Source organism: Ammospiza nelsoni, chromosome 1 (genome assembly GCF_027579445.1).
Source record: "Ammospiza nelsoni isolate bAmmNel1 chromosome 1, bAmmNel1.pri, whole genome shotgun sequence".
Classification (NCBI taxonomy): Eukaryota; Metazoa; Chordata; class Aves; order Passeriformes; family Passerellidae; genus Ammospiza; species Ammospiza nelsoni.
The window spans coordinates 47,983,974-47,996,962 of NC_080633.1; the positions used below are offsets into that span (position 1 = coordinate 47,983,974).

Genomic DNA, 12,989 nt, shown 5'->3' on the forward strand with positions numbered 1-12,989 from the left:
AGAGCTGCCTCATGTGTGACAGCCTTGTGCAAGGGCTGTGCTCAGAACAAGGAGCAGAACATCTACCTGAGCTTTGGGCTGGTGGGGTGTTTTAGTCATGTCATGTTAATGCTTGCTATTTACTGCATCTTTTTCACCCATAATTATTGCCACTTAATGCTCTCTGATCCCTCCATCATCGATAAGGTTGCAGGTAGGGTAGAGCTGTCTCTGATTTTAAATATTTATTTTGCTAAGAGCATTGGATAAACTGGTGAAAAAATGCAGTAATTTTCCATCTTCAAGTCTGCCTATGAAGTAAGGGCTGCCCAATATTTTCACTGATTCCCTTGGCCATGCCTGTAAAAGACATAGGACTGGGCATATTATTTTTCTTAGAGAGCAAAAAAAGCAGAAATACATTACAGGTTGAAAAAGCAACCCGCTTTTTAAATACATGAAGTGTTGTCAACCTAATATCTTATTAATGGGGGAAGAGAACCTGTGCTCAGTCAGCCTGTGCTGATGCTGCCAGGCACATCAAAATTGTAGTGCCTTGTGATTCCTGGCACACTTTAATAAGCAAATAGCAGCTAAATAATGTATTGACAGTCAAGGCAATTACATACACACAATTTATAGCAACATAATGAGTTTGGGGCCCCCCTTCTCCTTTTGGGATCAGATTAACTGTTGAAACACTACAAATAGAAAACCTAGAAATGTTCTGCAGAAGGAAAAAAGATTAGGTAGGGGTAGGAGTTTGCTGTGTATGAAAAAAAGAATGGATTTTCAAACTGGTCCAATAAATGGTCTAGCTGGCAGCTATCCCTTGATTTTTATTTTTGTAGCTCCACAGAAAAAGCATTATCTACTTGTGCAGGTGGGATACAAATTGGAAAGAATTCTCTTGTGTTATGTTCACTCCTACTGGCTCTGATAACTTGCTCTCCCCCCTTTTTTGGGTGTGTCTTTAATCATCTTGACTCGTGGAAGCGCCGTCATCAATCGTGTGAGGGTTCCAGCAGTTGGGAAGTCAGTGTCCACCTTGATCTTTGAATATGGCCTCAATCTGATCATTGAATGGATTCTCCTTGCCAAGCACTTGAGGCCACTCATGTAGTGCCTTCTGCCAGGTAATGCCTGTTCCAAGGGCTGCAGCAATCTGCAAACCACAAATGCTATCAATTTCTTGTGCTTCTATAATGCCAGAGTTTAGAAGACCCCACCATAAGTATAAACATGTGATGGACTGTAACCCCTAACCAAAGCAAATACCCCATTCCAGCTCCTTGAGCAGGTCTAAGTCCTTCTGAACAGTAAAAATAGGGTGAGGGCCATATATCTGCAACTCCCTGACCTGTCATTTGTCTAATAATGATAGTCTGTCTCCAACCATTTCCTGTTGCCTATGGTGTCTAGTCCATAAACTGCTATTTAAAAGCCCTGAAATCTGATTTTTTTTTTCCCCAGTGAAAAATTTTGAAAGTATGTCAAAAGCACCACCTGGGTATAATGCATAAAACTCTTGCAAGTCCAAAGGGATTCATGCTCCCAAATGCCTTTGGTGCTTCTAATAAATGTTCTCTGTGCTCTCCTGGGAGGAAACCACAGGTGTTGAGGAAAAAGAGGCCAAATTATTTCTAGTTTCATAACTAACTGTGTCTGATGTTCTAAGTTTGCACCTGCTACTGGGTTGTCTTCAGAGTTTTTTTCCCAAGAGACCTGCAGAAATGATAGAATAGCTTTTCTCCTCAATATCAGTCTCCCTTCAGCTTTCACAGAGGTTTTTGCCCTAGAAGTTATGTACCAAAGAGAAATGTTATCTGCTGTATTGCCAGGGTGAAAAACATCAGTGGTAGCAGAAAGGGACAGAGAGAAAAGCCTGAATCTCCCTTGTCCAAGTTTTTACACCCTTCTAAGGCATTTTTATTGTACTCCTGACCTGCAGTAATATTTGGCCTATATGGGAACTTTATTTTCAATCCAAACTTTTCAACACACTGATATTGATTGCAATTATGAGGTTTAAATAAGGCTAACAAAACCTTCTTTTTTTAAGGGTCAAGGTGAGTTTTTGTACTATTTGAGTACTGTTGTTTTGGAGTTTGGGAAGATACTGGAGACTGTAGGGAATTTTTATGTGCTACTTTTTTAATCCTGTGCTTTAAAAGAAGCTCTAATGATGGGCTGGAAGACAAATATCTTTCTTTTATTTAAGGGCTCATGTACAAAGAGTAATATTTGTGGGGTGGAGGCTATTAGACTCTGGTCTCTCAAAGTTTTGTTAAGCTAATGAAGGAATTGGGGCAAGAGGGATAGTGGAGGTTGGTTCATTAGAGGGTTTTCTCCTGGTTGAAGTTTCTGTGATCAAACATTATTCTGGGACGCCCTATGGCAGCCAGAGGACTGAGACCTGTCCCTGTCAGCGTGGTCCATTCTGGCATGGTGGTCTCCAAACCTCCTTCACAAACCTCCCTAAGCCTTCCATGTGTGTTTTTAGCAGGAAAGATGGGGTTGGCTAATTGATTAGGTGGTTTAAAAAACCCTGCATCCTTTGCAAAGGTACCACTGGAGGTATGCTCTGCAGTGTTCAGACTAATGCTGACTCTAATTTAAGGTATGTGTGCTTAGACTGCCCTAAATTGAATTAGGTTCTGTGCACACATAATTTCTTGATGTCCGGATGATTTCAATAATTAATTCTGGATGAGTAGTTTAGCAGACAGAGAAGGGTTTGTGACTCTGAAAATTGCTTTCTTGCAGGTCTTTTTTAAATTCCAGAGTTCTTGTACTTTGAGATGTGGTATAATTTTTATAAGCTTTGCAATTTTTTTGTTGTTGTTGTTGTTGTGAAGATGACAGCCCCTAAGCAAGTTTTTAAAGGAAGTATAACCCATTCCTCACAGAGCTCTGGGTGACTGCAACTGGGAGGCAGCTGTGGTTTTTCAGCAGCTTCTGGCTATCAGCTTTCCCCTTCTGCACCAAACAGGTGATAGGCATGATTCTCAGCCAAGTGTAAATACCCAACTCATCTGATATGCATCACTTCAGCTTTTCCACTTTATTTCTGGCTGGAACGTGCTTTGCTATGACTTAAGGAAGAAAAAGGGAGAAGCTAATCACACTCAAGCTGTGCTTTCCTGCCTGTACATAAACATTAAGAATCTTCCAAGCGTCTCTGGTTCCATTTTGTGATGCTCAGGGCTTTTGCATTCTCTCTGGAAACATCATAAAAGCAAGAAATGGAGCTGTTTATACAGGATCCTGTTGAAATGCATGGCCCTGTCATCCAAACAAAGCAATCGACTGTTCTAGAGGGAAGTGGTGTCCTTGAAGCCATCTGGCATTCACAAGGATTTGCAGTGAAATTTTGTAGTAAGGAGAAGATGCTGAAGAAAATCCCTGGGCTCCCTCTACAGTCACTGGGAAGGGAAAGTCAGATTTTTTCCAAGGACAACCAAGCTGGACTTTGGGGAATGGTGTCTCAAAAATACTCTAGAAGGAACTTGGGAGGACTGAGTGAATCAACTTGATTTTGGGTGTTAAAAGTAAGTAGTGTGTATTTCTTCCACCTCCATCCTGGGTGTTATGGAAAAAACTTTAGGGAGGTAAATTTTAGCTTTGAAACTTTACTGAAATGCCAATTATGAATGTTTTGTTTGCTCCCTCCTGTTTTGCAACTTAAAAAAAAAACATGCAGGAAAACCCTTTTCCCACAAGAAATTTACAGGAAGAGAATGTGGTTCTGGGCCCAGCTCAACAAATCAATACTTGGTGTTTATCCCATCTTTCATTATTTTTTCATATAAAATATTGCCTGGAGTGAGGACCATGGGGGCCACTTTTTCCTGCCTGAGTGCCTAGCCTTGCCTTTCTCCAATGCATGAAAAAGTGCCATAGCTCTTATGGGACAGGGCAAGTGTGGCCTTTTTTTTCTTATTTTCTTTTCCTTTTCCTTGCAAGGTATGCAAGCTTTAGTTACAAAGGTTCAATTCCCTCCCACATCCCTCCAGAATGTTTGGACCTCTGGACTCCTGGATATATGTGCTAACACCTGCTTCTGTATACCAGCAGACAACTTTTTTTTTTTTTTTAATAATTAAAGATACAGTGGATAAACAGTAGATGAAATTCAGAGGCTGACAACAGACACCACCTTATCCTGTCCATTGCTGTACCACACTGATTAGGGATCACCTAGTGATCACAACTTGTCAGCTCAGCCTTAGGTTGAAAGGGGCACAGAGAGTGGTTCCTTCATCCTACACTTCAAAATTTCTTTGCAATGAAGGCAAGAGCTAAGGTGTTTATGCTTTCCTTGGAGTGCTTCTCAATCTAAAAATTGGAAAATATTTGTCAGGTGCTTCGATATCTACAGAGGGAAAATTCAGCAGAAATGTGCTGGCTCGGTATCTTATCTGTTGTACTTATCAAGCTGCCTGTGAGGTGTGAGGAATAGCTGCAGGGATGGAAGCAAGAGCTTCTTTTCACTTGACAAGCTGCATGGAATCAATGCTCTCCCGCTAGGCAGCTCTGTGTGCTACAAAACCACACCTGGCCAGAGGCATTCGTGCCAGGAGAAAGTAAAACTTTAAATAAAACTTGTATGAGGAGTGAGTGAATTGTTTATCATCTTCCTTAAGAATACTCTAAAACAGCAGTCTCTGCTCACACTTCCTCCTCTATTTATTAAGAGAGTTACTCTTGGGGCAGAGTGCTACATCTCAGTCCAAACAGTGGTATGTTGTTGATAACAGACTTCTCTAACAGGAAAAGAAAAATGGATTTACAATGGTGGATGTTTGGATAAGGCTAATTAATAAAACCTATGAGGACAATAACTCACTTGAAGTGAGGCATATCTACAGCTGGCACCTTGACTGTAAGGCAAAATGTACCTATAAAAGCATTAACATCATGCAAGCAGCAGGAGGGAGAGATCATAACCATTGCAGGATGCCAGGTCCAGAGGGAGTGAAATATGGCAGTGCTTGACTGCATCCTGTAGCTCAGCACTCTGGGGGCTGCAAGCAGGTTTGCAGCTGCCCTTCAATGTCCTTTGGTAATTTTCTTGTGGCTTAGGAAGGATCCTGTTAAATAGTTGCTGCCTTCAACTCTGTGCTACCTTGCAGCTGCTGGTGGGATACAGCATGTGGGCAGGAGGCTGGATGAAAATCTGTGATATGACCATTGTGGCCTGGTGCTGGGGGTTATAAGAAACCTCAGGACAACCTTAGGCCAGGCAAAGACAGGAAAATAATGCAAAGAAAATAATGCAAAAGTTTCCACTGCACTCCAGACATTGTATTGCAGTTTCCCCAGATGGCAGGGTTGGGAATGGGGTTTGTTTCATCACTGTTTTTACTCTCATTTCATTTGCCAGGTTTTCTCCAATTGCTTCCTTGCAAAAGGCCTGCAGCAAAAAATCAAGGCACACTTTCTCCACATCCCCAGGCTGTGAATTCATACCTTTATGCAGCTGTCTCCTGGTACTTGTAAAGTAGAGAGGCAGGAATTTCTGCTAGGTAGGAGTCCCTCGTTGAACAGGAGAATCTTGTAATTTGGCAAGGCAAAGCAAGGCACTGTATGGCCCCGAGTGACTAACATGAGTGTAAAAGACAGCACCTAAAGCATGTATTTTCCCTTTGGACTTCCCCCTGCAGGTCTCCCCTAGCTTAATTGACACAACAGTCAATGGAGAAGCTGCTGAAATGCTGGAATCCACCAGTGCTTGCACCTTACTCCTGTGAAAGTGCTTCTCCACTGACTGCTCTTTCCCAGTGTGGAAAGCAGCATCACATTGGGTCATATGGAGATGAAGGTGCTGGAGTCAACATATGCAGGGCGTTATTCCACCACATAAAACTGGCCCATAAAATCCCCCCATGATTCTGAGCAGGGAGAGCTACCAAATAGCACTGCCAGTGGCTGGGCTGAGTGGTGGGGTTTGCTTGCAAAGGAGACTGACTGCAGCTTTGCTCTGCACAGGTGTGTGACACCTTCAGGTAGTGTATAGAAAACCAACCGGCTTTGTTTGCAGCTGAGTGCAGAACATGCTCTCTCCATGTGTTTTTGTAGGAAAAAACTAGTTTGAAGCGAGCATGGTGGGAACCAGGCAGCCTCACACTAGTTTATCAAACCCAAGCAAGGACTTAGAGTGGAGCAGCTGCTTCTCCTTCCCCTTTGTTTATTTCTGTAATAAACAGACTGTAAACCTTCTCCTTCAACCCTTCCTCGGAGGCCAAGCAAGCAAGTGAAAAAGTAATAAGATGTAGATGCTGAGCAGAAGCAATTTAAAAGTATAACTTCAAAAAGAATCTTTGTTCCAGACTGTGACAGGCAAATCTTCAGGCTCAGAGGCTGCAGGGCAGCAGCAGGGCTGGTGGGGGCCTGTCTGGTTTCTGCAGTGCTGCCTTATTGTCCTGATCCTGCTAAACTCCCACGGGTGTTTGGGCAGGCAGCTGGCCAGCCTAAGTGGCAAGGATCAGTTTTTGTGCATTAAGACCTGTTTGGCCACGATACTGGTTAGTAAGGGAAAGAGGCAGACTCCTTGCAGGACTCAGAGCAGAGTGCAGCCATCGGAAATATCAGAGATATTGGCTCTGGGGCTACAGCTGTCATTTAGATTGCCCAAAGAAGGCACCCTGGCTTGTATCAGCAATGGTGTGGCCAGCAGGACCAGGGCAGTGATTGTCCTCCTGTATTCAGCACTTGTGAGGCTGCACCTCAAATCCAGCAGTCAGTTTTGGGTCCCTCTCAACAAGAAAGACATTGAGGTGCTGGAGTTTGTCCAGAGAAGAGCGACAGAGCTGGGGAAGGGTTTGGAGAACAAGACTTATTGAGGAGCAGCTGAGGGAACAGCAGTTTTTTAGCCTGGAGAAAAGGAGGGTGAGGGGAGATCTTAGTGCTCTCTACAGCCTAAAAAAATGTGATGAGGTTGGTTTATTCTCCCATGAAACAATTAATAGGATATAAGAAAATGGCTTCAAACTGCACTGGAGAGGAGTTTTCGATTGGATATCAGGAAAAATGATTTCAGGGAGAGGGTTGCCAAGCACTGGAACAGGCTCCCAAGGGAAGTGGGTGCACTACTATCCCTGGAGGTATTCAACATGTGCTGCTTTGGGAGAGGATTTACGGGTGGACCTGGCAGTGTTAGGTTAATGGTTGGCCTCCATCATCTTAGAGGCCTTTCCAACCTAAATCATTCTTTAGGGAATAGTATCTCTCTCCTTCAAAGCAGACAGATTCCCTAAATCTGCATCCCTGTGGCATGCAAGCTGGATGTCTGGGGCAGCAATAGGCATTGGAACCCCACATGATCCCACATCCCACCTGCTCCCCCATCCCACCTGCTTCCACCCACCTCCTGGGGCCGGGTTTTTACCTGGCTGGGGTGGAAGCCGTCCACTGGCTCGATCAGCTGCCAGGGCTCGCCTCCCATCTTGTGCCACTCCTCGGCCGCTGCAGAGGGCACAAGCAGAGGGATTTATCACCCATGAGCACGGAGACACCGCCCAGAGACATACCCCCCTCCTCCTCAAAGCATCCCTGGCACAGGACAGCTCTGCGTGAAGATTATGATAATTCACATAGAGTTGTCAGAGCCTATAGTGTGTACAATCCCCTCCCCTTGGGGCAGTATTTAGGCCTTTATTGTTATTTTTTTTTTCCCTCTGCGATATTTATGCAAGGAAATGCTTTGAACATAAATGATTGTAAAACAATTCACTTTCCCTCCCTACTAAGATGGATGCTGTAGCAAGTGAAGCTGTAAATTATTTAGTACTGATTTAACACTTTTGCGTTTCCCATGTTAGTTGCATCTTCAGCAGTGCAAAAGAAAAAGTAGACATAAAGAAAACAGCACTTTTTAGAGAAAGAGATAGTAACAGAATATTCACATGGGCTGAAATCTGCATGAACAGGCTGTCATTTTTGGTTACTAATCTTCCAAGTGGTCTTTTTCAACTCCAACAAAATAACCTTTTGAATTACATAAGCGTGACATTCAATGCAAATGATGCTGTGCTGTAAGCCCTGGAGCCATTAGAGAAGTAAAAAGCTTTCTCTCTTCAAAAGGGCTGTGGAGTGATCAAACATGGGACTAGTGGATATGGCATTAACAGACTGTAAATTCAATAATTCCTTTCATAATGACAGATTAAGAATTCTTAATAGCATTATGCAAGCATCCTGTCAGGAGGAAAATGTTCTCCATTCAAGCACCACAGCTTGATCTGGGCTCACTGCTGGTTTTTGGACCCTGACTATTGTGTCAAAAAGTGATGTCTGGGTCCCCATGCTAACTCTAATTCACAGAAAGGTGATATTCCTGCTTTGACTGTAGAAACCTGCTTGCGATGCTTCAGGCAGTGCCCAAAGTAACCTGTTTGAAGACATGGGGCTTGTAGGTTTGTTTCAAACTTGCAGTATGTTTGGCATAACACATATTTACGTTAGATTCCACCATGCAGTGCACATACAGATGCACAGTGAACTTACCCAACCCCTTATATGTGATATTGTACATGGAGTACAAGGCTGTATACTGTGTTTTAGTACATTTGTAGTTTATCTGTAGAGAGACTACTGTTCCAGTGCCAGAAACAGCAGAGGAGGAAGATATGTATCAAGATAGGTCAATTTATACTGTTATACCTGAATTCCAAAAATCCTAGAGCAGTACAGCAAATACCCAGCAGCTGAGTATGTCCAGAGCTTGTCTTAGGGATGCCTGCTGCCTTGGCTGGACCAGACTAGAGCTTGTTCCCATCCATATCAAGGAAAAGGCATAACAAGCAACGCCTATCCCCCTCTTTATTGCACTACTTCATAAAGGAACCACTAATTTCTTTAGTCAAGGTCAATATGTGAGTTTGAGTGTCCACCTAAATCTGGAATAAATGCTAATATATTCAAATTTTACTCGGAGAAAACAGGGAGCTGTTCTGTACATATGTATGCCCAGGCCAGCCTGAAATCTATGTACCCAGTGTGTAACCACTGCTAAATATTTGATGTCTGGAGAGTTTAGGGGAGGATTTGCTGCTTCCTTCAGAAAGAGACCAGAAAAGTAGGTCAGCAGCCTTAGCTGGCTTTTGAGCACACTCGTGATCTGACAGCTTTCCTGACGGCAAGCTCGAATCCTTGGCTCCAGGGCTGCAGGAAATTTTGCAAAGCGTCTTTCAAAGCTGATGTTTGTATATGCATGTGTGATTTTGTTTACTTCATTTATTTAACGCAATGTAATCAAGAACAGCAAATTATATTAAGATGTTTCCTTTTGTGAAAGCAAATAAATTAACTAAAGTTAGTAATTTAACTTATTAAAGTAATTTGCCTACCCAGCAGGTAGTTCATTCCAAATCCTAATGACTTGTTAAATATTAAGTAGCTGAGGCAAAAGCCACCAGGAGACTTGGACACCCTTGAAACTCTGTGCTACGAGAATGAACTTGACAGTGGAGCCCACCTCTCTGACAAAATCTTTTGGACAGAAATTCTGCCTCTCCCATCCTCACTTCTTTACCTCCTCCTCCTCCATATGGTCTTCATGAGACCCAGAACCAGCTTCCTGAATTGGGTCATGTAGGATAAAATAAGTTTGTGAATTTTGATGGGATTTGGCTGCAAAAGGATTTTTTTTTTTTTAAATAATCTTAGGTGCTGTGGCAGCTTTGTGCTTTCAAGGACAGCTAAGCACTATTGGGGAGAGGCATTAGAGAAATACACTTTAAAGCATTGACAGGGTGCTTCTATCCTTTTGTGGCTTTGGATTTAGATGTCTGCATGCTGAGATTTAAAATACAGTCCCCAGACAAAATTTTTCAATAAGGACTACATGGAACTACCTCTCTATGTGAACATAAAAACAAGGAAATGCAGATCAAGCTTTTTCCCTAATTATTATATACTCTTTTTTGAATGTAAGCATTCAGGCTATCTGGGAGAGGCCCCAGTGTGGGGAGGGCTGGAGCTCCTGCCCCATGAACAGAGGCTGAGGAACAGGGATGGTCCATTCCAGGGAATAGCCTGTGGGAAGACAACGTGGATGGGGCCAGACTCTTCACAGCAGTGCCCACTGGGAGAAGGAGAGACAAGTTATAACATGGGAGATCCAGGCTGGATATAGAAATAAAAAGCTGTTTTCCTACTTTCCCTTCACTATCTATCTACTTGTAATTTGTTGCCCAACTCAATGCCTCATCTCATGTAATTTGTTGCCTCATCTCATGCTGATCCTCATTTTTAAAAAGAAGGAATGAGTTTCTCCTTGTGATGAATCTGAGCTGATGCTGGGTGCTGCCTCAAGCTGGAACCCTGTGCATCTTGCAAGGTAAGCAGAGCTGATTCAGGCACTCAGGGACAGGTGTTGGTCCCCAGTCCCACAGGGACACTGTCTGTTCATGCTCATGCATAATGACATGTTTTAATTTATTTTTAAGTGTCAGTTTCAGAAGAAAAATATTTAGGTAATGCACTTAACTAATGTCACTACAGATCACGGAAGGACAAGTTTTGTAAGCTCTTCAAGTCAAAAGTTACAGTAGTATGTAGGTGTTTAAAAAACATAAAGAAACATAGGAAATATGCCAGTTAATCCTGGGAGAGGTGCTTCTACTTTTGGTAACAGTGAGAGTGTGGCTGTGTTAGTGAGGCAGGAAAATGGCTGATGAAAGATCTCCTTCCCAAGGCACTGCTCAGCCCACAGGAGGCAGCATGAAGCCCACTCAGTGATGAAGTAAACTACATCTCATGAAGACCACTTTGACTGCTGCAGGTATACATCTCCAGCCTAGATAACCTGCTATAAAAGCAATTTTCAGAAATAAAACCAAATCTTACAGACCACTATGGTTTGAAATTTCTTTTTTTCTTCATCAGCCTGAGAAGCTGCAGTGGACACACAGCAGGCCTTCTCAGCAGAGGCACATCTCTTGTCCTTGTCACTTTGCTACCCCAGAGGAAGTGGCCAGTGTGCTGTGCATCACTGGGGTGGTGGGTCTATCCTGGGACCAGCAGGGAGGCTGTGGTTCCCAAGGCAGGGGTGGGATCTTGTCTCAGGAAAGATTACCCCAGCCATGGAAGCCAGGAGAAGCTGGCATTAAGGACACCTCCTTGGCCACAGCCCTGACAGCAGGGTCACCTAGGCTGACTGACTGTATTGCCCTTCTCGTGGTACTGAGCCAAAATATGAGGAGCATGTCAGCAGGCCAGAACTTGAGCAAAAGCTTTGTGAGAAAGGGTAAAAAACAACTTACTTTGTCTCAGTGGGAAATCCATGTAGAAAATATCAAAGTTGGCAAATTTCTCAGATCTTGCTATTTCTTTCAGGACATTGGAAAGTTGTAACGCTCTCTGCAAAAATCAAACGATGTAATGACTGTTCATTGCTATTCATGTTGCTTTGTGTGGATTCAGCTTTTGTCACTGATGTGCAGGCAAGAATTTGAAAGCTAATGTTGACCTTGTTTCTGGGGGACCAGAGGTGAAATGAGGCTCTTCATCAGAACATGGACTTGCCTGAGCACCACCAGCCTTTGGAGTACTCAGTTCATCCTCACAGACTGCAATGAAGCCTCAGCTGATTTTGTAAGTTTGTTACAACATATATTTATTTCACTGGAGACTGCTTTTAGTAGTGCCTCTACACTTATATAAATATTCTGTTTCTCACTTTTGAAGCTCTTTCTTAAGGAAATCAAAACTTTTCTACAAGAGAAATGCCCTTTTTTCCTATTATCCTTGCCACTACTAAGTTGGGGGTGATAATGCTTATCTATGCAGACTAAATTCCACCCTTACTTTCAGAAGAGTAAATTACCACCATTGAGTGTCTGCCTGATCCATCCAGTGTAATTTCTGCAGCCATAACAGAGATCAGGATCTCCTAAATATTTAAATTGTGCAGTTTGGATAATAACATAGACAATTAGTTTCAGACAGGGGCTCAGAATGATTAATTCATACCCTGCAGACATATGCATTGTTCATGGACAGAAGTTACATGTACTCTATGTTCTGTATTGTGGGTATGAATATATAAACTGCAGTCCTGCAAAGGTTTAGGAATCTACTTAATGGCCTCCTCTGAAGTCAAGGGGGACAGGGCATAAAATGAAATACATATGTAAGCTTTGGTGAAATTAAGGTTATTTAGTGAATGCAAACATTAATACAACCATACACAGAGATGACACCTTTGATGACATTTGGTTACTGGCTCCTTTTACATGGCTGCAGGGGATTGCTGGGATTAAAAATCAGCTTGTACCATGTTTTTATGTATCATTCACTTCTGCAGCCAGATTTTTAGGGTGAGTTTTAAGACATCTCTGTTCTGTCCATTCCCATTCCTGCACTGAGCCTGGATGCTCCCTGGTCACACCATCTGGTGATTATGTCCACAGAAATGTGTCTGAGGAAGATTAGCACAAATCCCAAATGAAAACAGGGTAAGGCTCTTGCTCTCAGGACCTGATCCTACAGCCAGAAAAATCCATGCAGCTGGCTTGTCATACCAACAGCTCACATGATTCCAAAGCCTTTCCTTTCTTATCAGGCACATTTTCTTCTTAAAGAACATGAATCTGAACAGTTCTGTCTCAGGGAGATCACATCCCTTGAGCATAAATTTGGGTATCTGAGAGGTTGTAACAGCAGTACCTTTACAAATCCCTTAACTTGAGCACGCTGCCTCCCAGAGCCTGAAAGGCATTTGAAAGAATAAGTGTGGATGTTTCCACAACTTCTCCTCACCTTTGGAAGAAAAAAACCTGTGCTGACATCTTGCCTTTGAGGCAATTTGGCTTCTCTCCTCAGGCCCAGGGCAGAGTGGGGTGATGCCCTTGCAGCCCCATTGAGACTTACCTCTGAGGTCAGATTCCTGAGGGTCTCATTGGGGGTCAGCCAGCCGCTGCAGGGGCTCACCTGGGCAGGCATGAGGAGAGGGGCTTTAGCAGCAGAACAGGATGAAAGGGGGGATCCTAAGCTGCAGCTGCAGA

General features: G+C 43.2%; 1 protein-coding gene across 2 annotated transcripts in view; it reads right to left on the minus strand.

Annotated features, from left to right (window-relative positions):
* Positions 1-780: 780 nt before the first annotated feature.
* Positions 781-12,989, minus strand: part of AOAH (acyloxyacyl hydrolase) — an 82,326-nt gene continuing 70,117 nt past the window's right edge. For both annotated transcript variants that reach the window (XM_059473383.1, XM_059473377.1), the window contains exons 19-22: positions 12,856-12,915; positions 11,247-11,343; positions 7,370-7,446; positions 781-1,144 (exon numbers count right to left, since the gene is read on the minus strand). In XM_059473383.1, the coding sequence (XP_059329366.1) occupies positions 1,016-1,144; positions 7,370-7,446; positions 11,247-11,343; positions 12,856-12,915 (363 nt within the window). In that variant the 3' untranslated portion in view covers positions 781-1,015. The remainder of the gene's footprint in view (positions 1,145-7,369; positions 7,447-11,246; positions 11,344-12,855; positions 12,916-12,989) is intronic.